At 48.8% G+C, this 19,125-nt stretch overlaps 2 protein-coding genes across 4 annotated transcripts; both read left to right on the top strand.

Moving 5' to 3' along the window:
• Window positions 1–348: 348 nt before the first annotated feature.
• Window positions 349–18,505, top strand: HOXA5 (homeobox A5). 3 transcript variants are annotated; one of them, XR_010842194.1, is made up of 4 exons: window positions 1,447–2,356; window positions 3,337–3,649; window positions 5,221–5,326; window positions 18,426–18,505. XR_010842194.1 is itself a non-coding variant. In XM_059073880.2 (2 exons), the coding sequence occupies exons 1-2, from the start codon at window positions 1,462–1,464 to the stop codon at window positions 3,585–3,587; spliced, it is 1,146 nt and encodes a 381-aa protein (XP_058929863.1). In that variant the 5' UTR covers window positions 349–1,461; the 3' UTR covers window positions 3,588–4,360. The 3 variants fall into 3 exon arrangements, 1 of the variants encoding a protein (XP_058929863.1); XR_009337268.2 differs by lacking the exon at window positions 18,426–18,505 and adding an exon at window positions 15,945–16,008; XM_059073880.2 differs by lacking the exons at window positions 5,221–5,326; window positions 18,426–18,505 and having other exon boundaries at window positions 349–2,356; window positions 3,337–4,360.
• Window positions 14,749–16,990, top strand: HOXA4 (homeobox A4). Its single transcript, XM_059073883.2, has 2 exons — window positions 14,749–15,393; window positions 15,945–16,990. The coding sequence occupies exons 1-2, from the start codon at window positions 14,766–14,768 to the stop codon at window positions 16,295–16,297; spliced, it is 981 nt and encodes a 326-aa protein (XP_058929866.1). The 5' UTR covers window positions 14,749–14,765; the 3' UTR covers window positions 16,298–16,990.
• Window positions 18,506–19,125: the final 620 nt, after the last annotated feature.

Genomic DNA, 19,125 nt, shown 5'->3' on the forward strand with positions numbered 1-19,125 from the left:
CTCCAAGCCTGCCCAAGCCCGCTCCGGGTCTCAGGGCGCGCCCCAATCGGTCCCCGGCTCTTGTGTTAGCGCCTCTGCGCGCCCCTGAGCTCGGGTCCCGGGGTTGCTGGAGAGGAAAGAACCCGGGACCGAGCCCCCTTTGGTGTCTGGGCGTTTCCGCCTCGGTTCCTCGCCACCAAGTCCCAGAGGGCATCACCAAATCAACTCCGGCCACTGGGAAGAGGGAGCCTAAAGTCTGGGGCCCCAGCTCCGCCGAGGCCTCCCAGGCCGCCCCCAGAAAGGAAGAAGCGCGAGGAACAAAGGGGGCCCGAGAGAGCCTTGTCTCTCGGCCGGCCCGGCGCGCAACCGTCCTTGGAAGAGAAGCAGCCTCAGCCCAGCCGAGCCAACCTGGGCGCGGGTGGAATCTAACAGCCCTGGGAACGACTGGGCTCCCCGAGCTCCGGATTCCGGCTCCCCGCCTCCAACAGGGCCGGCGCTACCACCACAACAGCTTTCAGGACCTAAGGAGGCAGCCCAGGGCTATGGGAGCGGCAAGAGTCCTGGTTTCCAAATGTGCCAGGGGCGCCTGAGACGCCTGACCTCTCCAGCGGGGACACCCCCCCACACACCCAACTTTAGGCTATATTTGTGATTTACTTTCGTCTTTCAGAACCCAGGAAGATAACTACGGAGGTACTAGGCACTGCCACAAAATGCTTTCATTAGCGTCCTCATTTTACTTCTGGAGGTCTAAGCAAGACCCTAATAACTCGGCCCACGAATTCCCAGGCCCCAAGCAGCTTCTGTGGCTGAGGGGAGCCTGGGCCCACTCGCTGGGTTCACCGAGAACCCTCTGACTTGGGGCCCGGTTGGCTCGAGGAAAGTGACCCGGTGGTGAAGGCTCTCCAGGCTGGATACTTACAGCAAATCAAATAGCAAACTAATGACACGAAAACCATATTTACACGAAAGAAAAATCGACTACGGCTATAAAAGTGTATGGAATTTGACCTCGCCTCGGAGAAACGCTACACAAAAGCTATCTTTAATAGACGCCTGTCATTTAAGAGCGGCAGGGACACTGTCCCTCATGCGCTCGCAAAAACAGAGCCGTAATTGTAGCTGCTGCTGCGGGTAGGATTTATTTCTCCAATTGGCTAAATGGCTTCCCCCCCTCCCCCGAAGGTGATATCTGTATTTTCAAATTTCAGAGCTGCCGGCACGACGGTCAGAACCGACCCCAACCTCGACACAAAAATAAGAGGGGCTGCACAGCAGGGAAATAAAGTTGTTGTAAATAAAATCCAAGTCACCATCTCCCCTCAGTCGTCTGCATCCTCGCTGGGCACGCGATCGGCAGCTGACGGCCTCACAATTGGTACATCCTAATGGAACTGCGAGGGAAATGCAATAATTTTGCCATAATGGGCTGTAACCTCAATTCGACCCCGGCCCTTGCAGCCCCGGGTCGGAAGCGGAGGGATGCGCCCTGCCTCCAGCGGGTGGCGCTCGAGTCCGACTGAACGACGGCGGCGAGTGGCGGGCACGCGCTTGGGGCGCGCGCGCCACTCCTCTCGCCTCCACCCAACTCCCCCATTAGTGCCCGAGTTTACCTCTAGAGGTCATCAGGCAGGATTTACGACTGGACAACAAAAGCACGTGATTCGAAGTCGTACCCCATATTTGGGTGCCTACGTAGGAGGGAACCAAGTACATGTCCCAGTCATTTCCATAATTCATCATAAATTGTGCAAGGGTGCTATAGACGCACAAACGACCGCGAGCCACAAATCAAGCACACATATCAAAAAACAAATGAGCTCTTATTTTGTAAACTCATTTTGCGGTCGCTATCCAAATGGCCCGGACTACCAGTTGCATAATTATGGAGATCATAGTTCCGTGAGCGAGCAATTCAGGGACTCGGCGAGCATGCACTCCGGCAGGTACGGCTACGGCTACAATGGCATGGATCTCAGCGTCGGCCGCTCGGGCTCCGGCCACTTTGGCTCCGGGGAGCGCGCCCGCAGCTACGCGGCCAGCGCCAGCGCGGCGCCCGCCGAGCCCAGGTACAGCCAGCCTGCCACGTCCACGCACTCGCCTCCGCCCGACCCGCTGCCCTGCTCCGCCGTGGCCCCCTCGCCCGGCAGCGACAGCCACCACGGCGGGAAAAACTCCCTGGGCAACTCCAGCGGCGCCTCGGCCAACGCCGGCAGCACCCACATCAGCAGCAGAGAGGGGGTTGGCACGGCGTCCGGAGCCGAGGAGGACGCCCCCGCCAGCAGCGAGCAGGCGAGCGCGCAGAGCGAGCCGAGCCCGGCGCCGCCCGCCCAACCCCAGATCTACCCCTGGATGCGCAAGCTGCACATAAGTCATGGTAAAGCCAGTCTTTTCCTAAATCCACGCGGCCGCGGGGGCGCGGCTCTCGGTGCCCCCTCTCTCCTTTACCGCCCTCTCTCTCCCCGTCTCTGTCCTGGTTTCGCCTCTCCCAACCCTGTGGAGCCTCTCCCCGCCGTTGTACTTCCCCTGCCTTCCTTCTTCCTCCTTCTCTTTTCTGCAGCGCCCAGCGCTCACAAATGCGGGGAAAGGGGCCGCTGGCCAGCCAAGTTTAGACATTGAAAGGGGGGGAAAGGAAATAAAAACATATCCAACCCCAGCGCCTCGGAACGCGCTCATGGGTCAGGCCCGCCGAGCAGGGCGCAGAGAGGTAGAGGATGGCAGTAGAGGCCGTGAATCGGGCTTGTCAGGACGGATAATTTATGAGGAGGGCTACGCTGGGGAAACAGCGTTACTAATTAGAGTCCCCGAAAAGGGGCTTGGTGGGGGGAATAATCGAGGCGAGAGCCGGCGGGATTCTGAAGTTTGGGGGCAGGAGGGAGAGCAGGAAAGGAAAGGGAAGAAAAAGAAAGCAGGCGCCCCAAGCGTGCAGGCTGGAACAGGAGGCGGCTCGCGGGGCTGGAACTTTAAGGGAGGGTGATCTGGAGGCCACTTGGGCTCACAGAAAAGGGCCTTGCTTTGGTGGGTTTCTGAGTGGTGGGCAGCCTGAGAGGGCTGTGCCCCGCCTCAGGGCGCCAGGGGCAGGGCCAGAGGGCAAGAGAGGGGCGAGGGAAAGCCGAGCTATCCTCCGGGACGCGGCTCCAGCCTCGGATGGGCCGATTGTTCCCAGAGTCCAAATCGTATTGTTTTCTCTCTAGAAAGGAAGAGGGAAGGAAATTCGGGAAGGGTGGGCGGGCGAGCGAGGAGGGAGACTTGTTGAGCTTTTCTCCCCTGTTCAGGACCCTGGCTGGTCCAGCTGGCGGACTTTGGTAGCCAGAGGCTGAGGAGTGGGTGGCTAAACCGCTGACTTTTCTGTTGCAGACAACATAGGCGGCCCGGAAGGCAAAAGGGCCCGAACGGCCTATACGCGCTACCAGACCCTGGAGCTGGAGAAGGAGTTCCACTTCAACCGCTACCTGACCCGCCGAAGAAGGATTGAAATAGCACATGCTCTTTGCCTCTCCGAGAGACAAATTAAAATCTGGTTCCAAAACCGGAGAATGAAGTGGAAAAAAGATAATAAGCTGAAAAGCATGAGCATGGCGGCGGCGGGAGGGGCCTTCCGCCCCTGAGTATTTGAGCGTTTAAAGTACTGAGCAGTATTAGCCGGATCCCGCGTAGTGTCAGTACTAAGGTGACTTTCTGAAACTCCCTTGTGTTCCTTCTGTGAAGAAGCCCTGTTCTCGTTGTCCTAATTCATCTTTTAATCATGAGCCTGTTTATTGCCATTATAGCGCCTGTATAAGTAGATCTGCTTTCTCTTCATTTCTTTGTCCTGAATGGCTTTGTCTTGAAAAAAAATAGATGTTTTAACTTATTTATATGAAGCAAGCTGTGTTACTTGAAGTAACTATAACAAAAAAAGAAAAGAGAAAAAAACACAAAAAAGTCCCCCTTCGACCTCGTTTAGTGCCAATGTTGTGTGTTGCACTCCAGTTGTTTAACTGTGCATGTGAGTGGAAGTGTTCCTGTCTCAATAGCTCCAAGCTGTTAAAGATATTTTTATTCAAACTACCTATATTCCTTGTGTAATTAATGCTGTTGTAGAGGTGACTTGATGAGACACAACTTAACTTGTTTGATGTGTAGTGACTAGTGACTCTGTGATGAAAACTGTGACTGAGCGGTGTGTCCCTGCGTGCCTTTGTAGGACCCTTTGCACGAACTCTGGAAGTGGCTCTTATAAGCGCAGCTTCAGTGATGTATGTTTTTGTGAACAAAGTTACAAATATTGTCCAAGTCTGGCTGTTTAAGCAAACTGTGATCAGCTTTTTTTTTTTTTGTATTTGTTTTTAAGGAAAAAATACTGACTGGAAACAAAAAATAAACTTTCTATTGTAAGTTCTCTTGGTCTGGTTTGTGCCAAATAGCAAGTGGCTCTTTTTGCTCGTCTGTCTGTCCAGTGCTGGGAGGCAGTGAGTGTGAGGCTACCTGAGCAGTCTGCCTGTGCAAGGGGACCTCAGACCAACACCCTGACCCATGGCCTCCCTAACTGACCCATCAGAGAGTTCAGGGCAGAAGGTGGAAAAGCTTTAGGTGGTTGCAAAGCCTGAGTCCAACCTGCCCATCTCTGAGGAAACCAGGTTAACTTGCTGGGTACAAAAAAGAGAGAAAGAGAGAGAAAGGAGAAAAAGCCCAGGGCTTTGTTAGCGGCCCTCGGGGGCCCACACAGATGCCGCCTCTCTCCTAAGGCCATCCTAGGCCTCCACTTGCTGAAGAGGCTGCTATGTCAAGTTGTGGCCCCCAGACCCTCTGCCCCTAACCCAGCCAGGCACCCTTTCCCACTCCTCGCCCTCCGGAACCCAGTTGGTTTCTTTTGCTACAATTAATTTGCTACACATGGAAGGTACTTACCCCATCCTAGCTCGATTGGGAAACTCCTCAGAGCAGCTAAAGCGCAACTAGAGATTTGCACATTTACCGACTGCTTACTGATGCCGTCTTTCCTTTTAAAAGTTATAAAACAGTAAACTTTATAAGCCCCAGTTCCGGCTATATGACATTTGGGTGCCAAATGAATAGGGTTTTGTCTATGAATTAGATCGTAAAATCATCCATAGCACAGACAGATCGGCTCACTGGCTATAAAACGTCACGTGGGGCCATTAAAGTAAGTTTTATGGTTTTGGGGAGTTGACATCCAACATTATATACCACATAACATATAATCTCACTGACGCTGGACTCCATTTGACTCTTTTGCAGGCTACGTGTGCCACCTGGTCATTCAAATTGTCAATTTTAGGTCCAGAAGTGTCCAGACCACAAGTTTCTCAAAACTCTCTGGAAAAATGGCTCCCTTCGAGTTAAGGTAAGCTCGCCCCCTTAGCGCTTTCAAGTTTATTTGTACTCTGAAAACTTTCTTTCTGGATCTTCTCTCTCTCTCTCTCTCTCTCTCTCTCTCTCTCTCTCTCTCTCTCTCTCTCTGGTTCAGTAACTCTGAGGTTGCCTCGGAATTCCAAAGGGGAGAGCAAACTTTCCCTCTGCCCAAATTAGGAGCGCCAGGAGCCAGCTTTCGGAGGCACCACGGTGCAGAGCGCCTGTGGCCGCGCCGCATCCCTGGGCCTAACTTTAATTGCTGCACCAGCGCGGATGTTAATGACTTCCGCTGCTCTCGCCGGCGTGCAAAAAGATGATTTTCGTGTGCGAGTTTGCCTGCGTGCGGAGACCGGGCAGGGCCGCCCCCATCCCGAGGCTGGAGGGCCAGGCTCTGCTGGGTCTGCGGAGCCCTGGGTGGGGGCTGGGAGCCGGGGTGGGGGGGCGGTGCCGGCTGCGGGCGCCGAGGCCGCGCTGCGCTGGGGCGCGCTGGGGAGTTTGAAAGAAAGGCCCGGGCAGGGCCGAGGCGGACACTGGCGGGATTTCTGACAGGGCTGTGGCAATACGTCTCCGCGGGCCGGGGTCATTTGGCAGCACTGAACCGAGGTGGCGGCCTTCGGGACCGGGTCGCAGGCTGGCTCGGGAGCGCCCGAGGGTGCAGAGGCCGGCCGGGCACGGGCGGCACCTCTAGGCTGGGCCCCTGAGTCGCCAGGCCGAGCCCAGGCCGCTGGCGCCCGCGGGACGCTGGGGACCGCGGGTCCCCACCTTGCGGGGGAGGGCTCAGCACCCCCTCCCCCGCACCAGGGACCAGGCCCTGAACCTTGTTTGCCTGCACGTTCTTTTTATTTCGGTGGGACTGTTCTCACCAGCCTGTGAGTCTGAAGCAATAAACTTTATGGCCGGATTTAACTTTAGTCTTTGAATCCCCAAGCTAAATGAAAGGCGTTACAGCGCTTTCTTTTCTTCTGCCTTGGCTTTCTTCTTCTTTCCTTTTCCTCTCTTCTTTTGTAGAATTTAAAATCTATGCACAGGACCCTCAAAAGGCAACTTAGGCATCTCCCTAGATAGCACAGAAGATTAATTTATTCCCCATCAATATACAGGCAAACTCTTCCAAACTGTGCCCTAAAGTTTGGGGGGAAATCGAGGTGTCTTCGATGTCCAACTTAAAAGTCCCCAGAACCATTAGGTTGTTTTTCCACACACATCATAAAGGGTAGTTTAGGGAAGAGATTGGTCGTTTGTTAGTAGGAGATTTCCGCCTTTTTTTGGTTAGTTGCTCTTTCTGTTTGATCCCAGGAAATTGACATAATCTATGATTTCCCAAACAGTCCCCAATATTGCACCAATGGGTGAGATAGATTTTTCCTAGGTACAATTCCAGCTTGGTCTCAGCCACCCTTTCTGGCCCCAACCCTCTACATTCTTCAGTGGCAAAGCCATGACTGGGGACACTGTAGCCTGCCCTGGGGTCTTTCTCTGAATGGGTACCCACAAGGGATCTAGCAGATTTCCCCCATCCTGTATGAAGAACTAAGCCAAATCCTCCAACTCAGAAATGAAACAAAAAATGGGATCTTCTGTCTCCAAATGCTTTTCTCCTTAGGAGCTAGCTAGGTGGTTTTCTGCAAGTGCTAATTGGTAAAGATATTTAGTAAGTCCTTAAAGTGAAAACATTTAATGTGTAGAGTTGGAATTTCCACAAACTTTATTGTGCAGAGACCACTTACACTCAACATAAGTCCAACAGATGTCCCCAAAGTCAGAGGTTCAGAAAGCAAAACCTGGGAAGTTTTTTGAAATATCAAAACCCTCCCTCAAGTCCCACCCCTCTTGAATAGTGGCAAGGTGAATCCCTGAGGTGGTTTTGTGTAACCTGTTAAAGTGAGCATTTCCTGAGAGCAGTTCAGCACTCAGGAAGACGTGTCTGCATCTTAGTGGGAACCAGAATATAAACTTTATTTGGGTTCTCTTTTATTATTTTATATGTCTGTGAGAATTCTGGAGTCTTTCTTTTGCTGCTCTGAGTTTCGGAGTCTTTACTGGAAAATACTGGGTTAAGGTTTTATTTTAGTTATTCATTTGGTGATTTTGATTGAGTGATTTCTTGGTGCCTAAAATTAGTGGCAGAAAAAAAGAGTGATAGAGCTGCTGGCAGGTTCTTTTGAGTAACATGCCTGGAAGAAGTGTCCACACCACCTCTGTGGTCACGTCCCACTCTGGGTATGAGAATGGGCAGAAAGTTTCTTGGATCAGCATCACACAATATGGGGGAATCTTTCCCAAGCATTAAAAAAATTACAGGCTATAAATATTGTCAGCTTGCTTATTTCTGTCTGTTGTAATCATCATAAAACTTTAGAGTTTAAGACGGCAGGCCAACTCACATGCGGTTAAATGACTTTAAAAAGATACAGCATCCAGTCAGACCTATGTGAGCGTTACTGGAGGAATTTTTTCTTTCTTCCTATTTTCATAGGAAGCATAGTAAGGAGGATGGCTGGTTATCTGCTCATTTTGTAGATAAGTTATTTTTTTCCTCATGTGTTCTTTTGAGTTGCTTTTGCAGAGGAACTTACTTAGGGAAAAATATCTCTGTCACTAAGGGCTTTATGAAGACATCTAGCCTCAGCTGGTGGCAGAAGTGTTTGTCTGTGCTCCTAGCTTTGTAAAAGGAGAAGGCATCCGAAATGTGCCAGGCCCCGTTTGTTTCTACAAGCTGAAGAGACAATATTTCCTGAACTATAAATATAATAGGAAGCTTCTGGTCACACTTACTTAGGGGTTTGTTAGGGTTTCCATGCTCTAATTTCACAACGTTATGCCAAGATTCCTTTTTTCCCCCCTGTTCTTTCCCCTGCTTCATTGTTGGCAGCTCTGGGAGAGCAAGACAGAATTTTCTACCAGAAACGGAGTCATGTTCATTTGTTGAGATGTGAAGAGTATTATATCCAAACAACTAGTGAGGGGAGAGCAAATTACATCCTGAAAGATAGGCTATTAAAGAGGAAAACAATCCTTTTAGCTTGAAAGATGCCCTGCAAAGCCTCTCCCCCAGGTTCGCTCTGGAGTCTGTCCGAGGTTTGCCCACCATGGAGAGTGCAGAACGTTGTGGGCGCCATCCCTTTGGCTCCTAAGGCAGAATTTCTCTCTAGACAATGACAAAACTATAACCGGGACTTCCAGACAGGGCTGAGGGGGTCTGCCTAGGCTCCCACCCACATAGGAGAGGGGAGCCACAGTCCTAGCCATTCTAAACTCCAGAACCGAAAGATCTGCCTAGGACTGTTTTATTTGGTGTTTTTTTTTTGCAGAGAAAGCTACCTTTCTCCTACCAGTTCTCTTCCCCACAAACCGGTCTTTTCAATAATAATATTTGTTATGAAGGTTATTGGGTAATTATTGCGATTTTGTGAAGCAGCCCTTGCTGGAGGTGAAGTCTGTCATCGCCTAACAAATGACGCCCGTGCAGTTCACTGCCGGGTTAAGTAAATGCAGAGAAGATAAATCTGCACACCCTAGGAATCGCCAGCAGAGCACGCTTTAGTACAAGTTCACAGTCAACTCTCCTGCCTGGGCCAGCTTTCCCAACAATTAGGGCTGCGTCTTTATTTTTAAATAAAGGAAAAGTCTCCCGCTTCCATTGCCTGCTTTCTCCGTCTTTTTTTTTTCTTTCACCTTTTACGAGGTTCCCCTCGCAAAAGCCTCCTACTCCAAATTTTCCTTGTAAACGTAATGATGAGTGATTTTAAAATAATCTCATTCCTATTTAAGCGATGACAAAAGGAGGTAGGAGGTTGATTTGACAGGAAATACAGTCACAAACACTGTATTTATCAAAAATATCCAATTCACCCTCTTACTCCAAAAGGCAGTGGCAGAAGCAGGGCATCCCTGAGCTCCTGGGGTGGAGGGCTTCCCCTTGAAAGAAGAGGCACAGCTTTGTGTATCTTTGTGGTTGTAACTGCAGGTCAAAAAGTTGAGGGTCAAAAGTTTACGTTGTGCAGCGCTCTTCGTCATCTGCCCAGACAGAGTTTGATGTCAATGTTAGAGTTGCGATCTTGACTATCAGCACAAAAGATAAAATGGCTCAGAGTGACGCGTGTATCACGGTATGGACTCCAGGTGAACCCTAGTAGTTGAATGACCTCAATTACGAAGGAAAGGATAGAAAATTCCTCTTTCAAGACTAATACATGCTGTATTTCATCTTGAATTATCGCTCCCATTCTAAGGGAATAGCAGCAGGTAAATAGGCATAGATTATTGAAACACCAACACCCTAGATGCTGCAGAACCAGGAGTCTGTTTGTGGGTTTGTCACAAAATTAAAAAGCTCAAAACTCATCAGTGGACCTTTAAGAAATAATGTAGCAAGTTGCCAATGTTCCATCATACCTTCAAAGGAAAGAGATCAGGCAGGAAACTTCCTTTATTTGAAAACTGTGATTTTGATTGGCCAGTTTTTTTTTCCTTTTTAGTAACTATAATGATCCCTAAAGTGTGTGAGAACAAGGGCAAACACAGGCACTTCTTGCAAAATGTATCCTTTGCAATTTTCAAGGATAGAATGCTTTTTCTGAAACTGCCACCCACTAAATGCAAAGAGCTGGGAAGGGGAGAAAGGAAGTGGAAACCCTCTGGAAAGGGTCAGGATTCCACCACCCCCTCCACCAGTGAGAAAATGCTTATTGGTACCAGGAAAATATTCCTGTTGTTGAAAGTTTTTCATTATGTTTATTGTGAAACCCTACACTGAATATAAGACAAATGCTACAATCTATGGGTGAATAAACTGTAAAGAATACGCCATTTGAGCAGGAAGGTAGAATCCACAAATGCCAGACCTCTTCTCAAGACCACCATGACAGACATCTATTCTCCAGAAAATACTCTTTAAAAATACATTTGGAATGAAAGCCAAGGAGAGGGGAAGCAAGCTAAGGAGGGAGGGCGGGAGAGTAGAAAAGAAAGGGAATAGTGTGTGAGGGAAGCCTACTGGAACCATGCCTTGTGTGTGCGCGCTGCAACTGGAGAGCTAAACAATATTTTATTTTTCATGCACCTATATTAACGTTAAGTGTTGGTGCCATTAGCATCTATTTTCTGGGGGACATATTTTCCTTTTCTGTGTTTTGATCTTCAAGTAATTCGTGTAGGGAAACAGAGAAGAGAAAGATGATATTTTTCTATTAGGTTTTTCTTTTAATTTTAGAGATAAGCTAATTCAACTACTCAAAATGTAGACCCTTGCAGGGACATTTAAGATCATCCCACTATAGTCTGCTTGATTAGATTTGCTGGTGCCAGGTATGTTCGGGGTAAAAGCAAATATTTCTCAAACACTGCCTTTGTGGAAGTAGTCAGGTTGCTTTCACTGTGCAATGTGTAAAGTTTTCACTCTGGCCAACAGCTTGAAGCCAAATGGGGGTGTGCCAGATGAGAACAGAGGAAAAGGAACAACTGTGGTGACTGCTGTTACAGCAGCGAACACTTCACCACATCTGGGCCAGTGAAATGAAGAAAACGGGAAAAAAAAAACCCATTACTCACCAAGACAATTATGTGTCTCTCTGAGAAAACCCCGCTATCGTGTTATTGGTTAAAAACGTGCCACACCTTAGGAACATGTCAGCTTCAATAATCACAGACACCTTTTAGCCAGTTTTTCAACTCAAAGAAAATGTACCTGCAGAAGTTATTGCTTTTAGAGTGCTTACTTTCTTTATTTGGGGGATTTTAATCTTTAGGCCCCTCACACAATCCTGGTTAAAATTCATGTCTAATCCGGATATGAATTTCATATGCCTTATGCCTGGGTTGTGTTCATTAGTATAAACTACTATAAGGAAATTACCCCCAAACAATTAATTGGTCAAATGGCTGATAAAGTATTGCTTCTCTAAAATCCTATGCCGACTGTAGGTGGGGGAAGCCCTCAAATGCCACCATCAGGCATTTTGAAATTCAGTCCTTCTCCTGTGCCCTCCAGAGACGTGCTTCAGACGGCGAACAGTCAGTCTGGGGGACTCTTGCTCTAGAGAACAAAGGACAAATACAGTCAATACATTCCATAACGTTTACATTTCCTTTGCTCCCCCCGCCTTGGTTTTCCCTGAGAAGGAGTGACCTGGGCAAAGCACCCCGCTCTCTAAAAGACACTGTATAGACCTTTTAGAAGAGCAAAGTCCAAGGCCGAGGTGAACTTCAGGTCAGCGCGTCTAACAAATATGAAAATGTCGGCTGGTGAAGGGCGCGCCTTGTGATTTAACAAAGACTGTCAATGTGTAAGATTAATAAGAAACAAAATGCACACGGTGTCACTGTTCGGTCACTTTGAAACTTGGGACAGGGCTGCATTCAAGAGGGAAGGCTGTTCCAAATATATTCAAAATGATTCAAATCAGATTCAAACTAGGCTGCAAAACACTGCCCCCCTCTCACCCTCCCTCTCCCTTGGACTCCCTTCACTCTCCTTCTCCATCTGGGACTCGAGGACATGATGAAAGTTATTTCACTTAATGGGACTTTAAGAAAGCTTTTGTTGGGAATATATGTTATCCCTGCACGTGGAAATGAGCAAATGTGCTTACCAGTTTCCCAAGAAAAGGATAACGCTTTCACCCTGCTTGGGACTGGAGCCAGTTGGCGTGAGAAGATTAGCACACCCCCTCTCTGCTCGATTTCAGGGCATCCCATCTTTTTTCGGGCAAGATGCTGCTGGTAAACCTCAGTTTATTTATTAATTGAGTTAGTTTCTTCCTGGCTTTACTTTGGTGTCTTGGATCGCATATGAAGGCAAAAGATTTTTTTTGTTTTGTTCTTCAAAAGATTATTTGATTCAATGGAATGATGCTATGGCTTCCAAAGAGAGATTGTGGAAGGATCAGAAAAGGTACAGAGATTGTTTATTACAGCCATAAATCTTGCAGTAAAATGTCAAAATGTCGGTGTGTGAGATAACACTTGGTGGTCCTGGCTTCGTTTGTGTTTATGATACGAACCACAAAGACAAGTTACAGGCCTTGGGGGGATTCTGTGTAAGCCCATCTTCCTAAAGTAATAGAACCACATGAAACACAGGCGCAGTTAACTCGTTTAGGTTAACCATATACAAAACAGTGCCCGAGCCTCGTTAATACTTTAAAATAGAAACTCTGTAGAAGGTTCTGAGGCTAAACAACATGAATTTTGTGTTTTAGTGTCTGTAAATAATATTGAACAGACATGGTTAAGACCTTAGTCTGATGACACGAGGAGGGAGGCAAAATTTCCTTGTCATGTTTTTTCTTCCCAGAGGCTTAGAGAGCCCAGTTTTGCTATAATTACTTTATGCATGTACATATTATTCATGTTATATAGTACACATATGTATATACTATTTTTTCTTGCTGTAGAGAGATATTGGTTTAGGCAGCTATATCACAGGCTAGAGAGTCTAGAGAGGATGTCTAAGGATTTACACTCAGCGTTGATTTCTGTCTGTGGCTTAGATTTCATTTTTAAAAATTTTCAGGGCGTGCCATGTCAATGGACAGCACTCTTCACCGACACACATCCAACGCGGAAAACCTCTTTGTACCACTTCAGGGTGATTGCAGTTAGAAAGCTAACATGATCCCTTTTTTAACCTCTTTTCCTAAATTAGTTTAAAGATTAGTCCCATATAATGGGCTTTATGTGGCTAAGCATTAAATGACTATCCATCAAATGGATATATTCCAGCATTTAGTAACTCATATGAGTAACTGATATAAATGAAGATAGAATTCACATTCCTTTGAAGTGTCTCCAGGCTTAGGCTATGACTTTCCTTGCCTGCGTTTCAGACTCAGTTGTGAGAAGGCAGTTTATATTGCTCTTTGAAAAATCAACTAAGGTGAACCAGCTGAAAAATCCTTGCTTTACATGCCAATATGAAAGTGTTTTTAGAATGGTGACTATGCTAGTTAAACGCACTGCTTTAATCGATGCTGAAAAGTAGGGGATCTAGGCGTGTCTGTCACTCAGAAAGGAAAGGGAAAGTACACACGAGTAAAGCATCAGTATTTACTTCGAAGATCAACATTAGGGGGAATTAATAAGTAATTTATTTGTTAATAATGGCATAATTAGTTTACCCATCAAATTTCAATTACCAAATGGCAGACAACAGTCCTCTCTCCCCACTTTCCAGAGCTACTGACATCATTAATATGCTAATTTTCAGCAATCCAGAGATTATAGACCGTCCTTAAATATAACTTTAGCCTCAGATACAGCCTGGAAAAGCAACAGCTAAAAGACAAAACAAAATTCTTAGCGGGAAAAGACCCGTCGGCACAGTGCCTATGCTATCCATAGTTTGTTTTTGCTTGGGGATTTTTCTGAAGTAGGAAGTTGTTGGTCTCAACGCTCGATTTTGTGGCGGCATCATCGCTTCTATCCATCCCCACCCTTGGGCCACTTTCTTACAATCGCACCTACTACATTCGAGCATGTTTCATTCTGAACTGAAACCTCCATCAAATGAGATGCTATCAGGAAGGTTCTGTCTGCTTTGTTTTTAGGTGAAAAAACAAATATCTTCCGCTTCTAAAAGAAAGAAAAAAGGAAAAGTGCTCATCCAGTTGTATTGGAATAGCCTTGCTTTACACCCAGGGGCCGATTTCTCTTAGCTGCTCACCCACCCACCCTTTTTGGCTCCTGCCTGGCTTCTCAAACTGGGGATGGGCGCGGACGCGGCGAGCGTGATGTGCGGAAGGGAATCAGCTGGTGAGAAAACCGGTCTGTTAGCCTCATTCGTTTTATTCCCCGGCCAGGATAAAAACCGGAATACCCCCTTGGTCCCGACGCCATTCCCTCCCCCAGGCGGCCTCGAAATGTTGAGGACGCCAGGCCAAGCTAGGCTGGGCCCCGAGGTCAGCGCTGGGCCGCGGCCGCCTGTCTGCCCCGAGGCCTAGGCCAGAGTAAGGCACGCATAGGGCTCGGTCTAGGCATCCGAGAGGACCAGAAGACTGCGGGCCCTGAATTCCCAGCGGAACTCAAAGTTGGGGGGTTGGACGCCCAAAGCTCCAGTTCCCTCCCTCCTCCTCCTGGAGCCGGACAGCAGCATCCATCACCCGCCTGCGCGCTTCCTGATCCGGGTCCGCGCGCGCGGCGCGCACATTGGTGGGGGCGGGTCACGTGGCGATACTGGGCGGGGCGCGCGCGGGACCGAGACCGGGGACGCACGCGCGCTCGCGCGCGCGGGGGAGGAGCGGCGCGAACTTTGGTGGCGTCTGCGGCGGAGGGAGGGGGGAGGGGTGGGGGAGGGGTGGGCGCTTGACAGCGGGGGAGGGGAAGGGAGCGGAGGAAAGGGGGGATGGGAAGCGAGGCAGGAGGGGGAGGGGCCTCGGCGAGCCCAGAAAAACGACAACGCGAGAAAAATTAGTATTTTTGCACTTCACAAATTAATGACCATGAGCTCGTTTTTGATAAACTCCAACTACATCGAGCCCAAGTTCCCTCCCTTCGAGGAGTACGCGCAGCACAGCGGCCCGGGCGGCAGAGACGGCGGCCCTGGCGGGGACCCGGGCTACCAGCAGCCCCCAGTGCCCGCGGCCCAGCACCTGCCGCAGCAGCAGCCCCAGCTCCCCCACGCGGGCGGCAGCCGAGAGCCCCCAGCCTCCTACTACGCGCCGCGGGCCGCCCGAGAGACCTCCTATCCCGCAGCCGCGCTCTACCCCGCGCACGGTGCCGCCAACACCGCCTACCCCTATGGCTACCGTGGCGGCGCCAGCCCCGGGCGGCCGCCGCAGCCAGAGCAGCCCCCGGCACACGCCAAGGGTCCCGCGCACGGCTTGCACGCGAGCCATGTCATGCCGCCCGGGCGGCAGCCCCCGCCGCCGCCTCCCCCGCAGCATCGTGCGGCTGCCTCCGCGCCCCCGCGGCGCTGCGAGGCGGCTCCCGCCACCCCGGGCGTCCCGGCAGGGGGCAGCGCCCCCGCGTGCCCGCTGCTCCTGGGCGACAAGAGCCCGCTGGGCCTGAAGGGCAAGGAGCCCGTGGTGTATCCCTGGATGAAGAAGATCCATGTCAGCGCCGGTACGTGGCGCCGCTGGGGAGGCGCGGGAGGGTGGGCTGGGACCGAGCCCGGTTCTAGGGTCGGGGCGGGGGTCGTGGGGAGAGGCCGAGGGGTAGGGGGCCTCGGGAGGGGAGCCTCCAGCTGGCTCAAGCTACAGTGGGATGTGGGTGTGTGCGCGCCAGCCAGCCGCCTGATCCCAACGTGAGAATCCTTTTGTACCGCGGGTCCCTTTATCGGGAGATTTACGAGACGCCAAACTGTTAGGGCAGTAATTATAGCCCCCATAAATTTAATTGCCCTGGCAGAGGCTTCAGGCCATGTGTCTTTGAAGCTTTTCTTCAGCCCCAATGCCCAGCACTATTCTTTATGGCTCTCGGGTGTTTCCCGTTGTCAATAGCCTGTGAAACATTTTCTTTGCCGTTTTATGTATCTTGCGTGAACTTGGTGTCAGGTTATTATATAATGATGATGTCCAATTGCTCTTCCCCCACCCCACCTTCTCTCTCCTCCTCCTTTCCCTCTCTTCCACTCCCTCCTCCTTGGCTTTCTCCTTGGGGTTATGGGCTTTCAGTTAACCCCAGTTATAACGGAGGGGAGCCCAAGCGCTCCCGAACCGCCTACACCCGGCAGCAGGTCTTGGAGCTGGAGAAGGAGTTCCACTTTAACCGCTACCTGACTCGGCGTCGCCGCATCGAGATTGCCCACACGCTCTGCTTGTCCGAGCGCCAGGTCAAGATCTGGTTTCAGAACCGAAGGATGAAGTGGAAGAAAGATCACAAACTGCCCAACACTAAGATGCGATCCTCCACCTCGGCCTCGACCTCAGCAGGCCCACTGGGGAAACCACAAACTCAGAGCCCACACCCGCACCCCCATCCTCACCCCCACCAGGGCTCCTCCACACCCATTCCTTCCTCCATATAATCTTCCAGAGCTCTAGACCAGTTCTTTCCCTCACATGCTTTTCTTTCCTCTTCTGCCCCTTTCCCATCCACCCCTCCCCATCTGGACTACAACAGACCCCAAAACAAAACTCAGCTTGGTGAAAAGGATAATAAAAAGAAGACATTATCTGGGTAAGAGTGTGAGCTGGTTGCCACCCAAGAGAGGACAATGGCCAAGATGCTGACTGGTGGGACAACCTGCTGGCCTGAACAAGGCTGCCAGGTTTGGGTACCTGAGAAGAACCACTTGGCATCAAATACTTTTGAGATGGCTAAAGTCAGTCGCACAACCCATGCTGACTGGGGACGTGTACGTGTATATTTGTTGCAAGCAGAAGAAATCAGACCCTTTTCCTATCTTCCTTATTTCCCCTTCCCTCATTAAGGCAGCTCATACAAGCTTGTACTGAACTGAATAAATGAGTAGACATTGTGGATCTCACAAGATTATTTAATTCTCAAAATGTACAGACCTTGATAGTAGATGTGACACATGTTATTTTCCTTTCCTTTCATTTATTTAAAAATATTGTTGTGGAGATATTGTTGTCTTATTGTGAGGCACAATCTTAGGGGAGAGGGAGTGCATTTCGACCCATGTGCAACTCTACAAATTGTGGTGTGGCTCTATAGAAAGACATGTGCTAAGAATAAACTCTGTTTAAAAAACAAAGTTCTGAGACATATTTGTGTTTCCTACTTTTAATTTTTTACAAATATTCTCTCAATTGAAATGGTTGACCTTGCATGTAAAATTCCTCTGGATGGCTTGAGTTGCATTCGCTTGGACTGACTGCTCACATAATTTGTTCAACTTGAGCTGAACTCTTGTCAAGTTTGACCCACTGTGGGAAAAGTTCCAAAGAGCAGGAAGGCTCTTGAGCTCTGAGAGGGCTCCTCTTCCCAAACTTGGCCAGGCTTTCAGGCTTCAAGTCTCTGTAAGGCATAGAAACGTGTCCTCTGCAATGAAAGGTGAAACTGCACAGTGCTGTGGGCCCAGGAGTTTCTGCAGCTGTTCTACATGCTGAACTCTGAGCACACTTGGAAAGAAGTGGTCCTTTTGGTATTTATTGCACCTTCAGGCTTAATCTGTCTATTTCCCTGGAGATAAAAACTAGTTTGTGCAAAGAGTTGAGATTGCTTTTTGTTTTTTGACTGTTTTTAAGGTTCTCTTCTTCACTAACTACAGCTTGGGATTTTTGTTTCTTTTTCTTTCTGTCTTTTTTTTTTGAAGCAGGAGATTTCAAAATAAACTGAATTTTCCCAGTACACCCTCCAGAGTTTCTTGAGGAAAGAAAAAGCCTAATGACACCTTAAGCAAGGTAGACCTGGGAATATTAAGTACTGGAAGAAAGCCAATCTCTGAACTAGGGTCACCTTCCTCAAATGCTCCCGGATCTTTCTGCCCAGCCTAGAGATCTAGATTCAAAAGGTTGAAATCAAACCCCATTCTCAGTTTCATAGCCCTTGTTTACTGATTTACAAATTAGTAAAGAGGATTTAGACTTGGTTGTCACCGAAGGGAGTACTCACTCTGCAACAAGATTCAGAAAACCAACAGCCACTAGCTCCAGAATATTAGAACTGTCACCCGGCTTTGAATAAGTGTAGTTTTTAGTTCATGTAACAATTTTAGCAGAGATGGGAGGGGGAACTCACCTACCTCTGCAGTATCAGAAGATTTTTAAACACATTTTCCCATCAGAGACTAACCACCCTTAGCCAGTAGTCAGTGCTGTTACCCCTTTCGCCTCGGCTGCTCTGCGTGTGATAACAGGCAAGGGTGATCTTCTCTACCTGGGAGCAAACCAGATCTGAGAGGAAAGTGGACACCAGTCTCTGAGGGGCCACCTCCTCTCCCCAAGAAAATTCAGGGGTAAACAAATACACTCCTTCCCAAGTCAGGCCAAACCTGGCATAAAGTGTATTTTATAAGGTGCCAACGGGTGCCAGGGATTTCTGGAGGCCCTGCAACTGCTGCTAAAACTTATTAACCCTCCCCCTACTACACTCACTTGTAAAACGAAATTAAATCACGCTGAAAATAGCAATTTCCCCAGGAATCATTAATCACCTCATACAATAAATACTTCTTTGTAATTCAACAGCAATTCTGAAAGGCATTCTCTGGGAAAAGGCTGTGGAGAAGCGAGGGATCTTCTTGAAAATAATGTGGTCTTGGGCGAAGACTCAGCATCTTTTCTGTCTGCTCAAAAAATGCCTAGACTCTTGGTGGAAATTGAGTGTCGAGCTGCAAAACCTCGAATGGCAGATTATCATCATTTAAGGTAAATTCTTATATTTCTCCTTGGTGGGGAAGGAGGGGTACGGGGACATTCATTAGCTTCATACTGGGGGCACTTGTATGGGGTGGAAGGGGTAACTTTCTTTCACTTACTCTAAATCTATCCAGGAAAAGAAGAGAGAGGATGGAGATTGTTTTTCTAATATTCCAGAACAAAATGGCAGTTTTTGCCGAGGCTGTCTTGACTATTAAGATATTGGTAAGTTTAACAAAGCCAAAATTACCCACAATGATCCAAATGATTATGTCATTTTTTCAAGTGTTTTGCCTGCTTCAGATTTGGTCTTTAAGGGAGTTTGTTATAACAGCTTAGAAAATCCCACTTTGTGCTTCAAAATCGTTCATTGTCTGCCCCTTGCTAGGGCAACCATAAGAGTTCACCCAGAGGACAAATTTTCTATCTCATTAATTTTTTTTTTAAAGCGAACCCTACTGGCCCCTCAAACCCTTGGCCTTTAAAGACAGTATTTTGCGTAAGCTCTATAAGCCTCCTACAAAAATGA

Source organism: Kogia breviceps, chromosome 9 (assembly GCF_026419965.1).
Source record: "Kogia breviceps isolate mKogBre1 chromosome 9, mKogBre1 haplotype 1, whole genome shotgun sequence".
NCBI lineage: Eukaryota > Metazoa > Chordata > Mammalia > Artiodactyla > Physeteridae > Kogia > Kogia breviceps.

What these genes read in the sequence shown, in the direction of transcription:
- HOXA5 (XM_059073880.2), top strand. Translation starts at nt 1,462, where the DNA reads ATGCGCCCTGCCTCCAGCGGGTGGCGCTCGAGTCCGACTGAACGACGG. An exon ending in CAAGCTGCACATAAGTCATG is followed by an intron (nt 2,357 to 3,336) that starts GTAAAGCCAGTC and finishes TTTCTGTTGCAG; the next exon opens with ACAACATAGGCGGCCCGGAA.
- HOXA4 (XM_059073883.2), top strand. Translation starts at nt 14,766, where the DNA reads ATGACCATGAGCTCGTTTTTGATAAACTCCAACTACATCGAGCCCAAG. An exon ending in GAAGATCCATGTCAGCGCCG is followed by an intron (nt 15,394 to 15,944) that starts GTACGTGGCGCC and finishes ATGGGCTTTCAG; the next exon opens with TTAACCCCAGTTATAACGGA.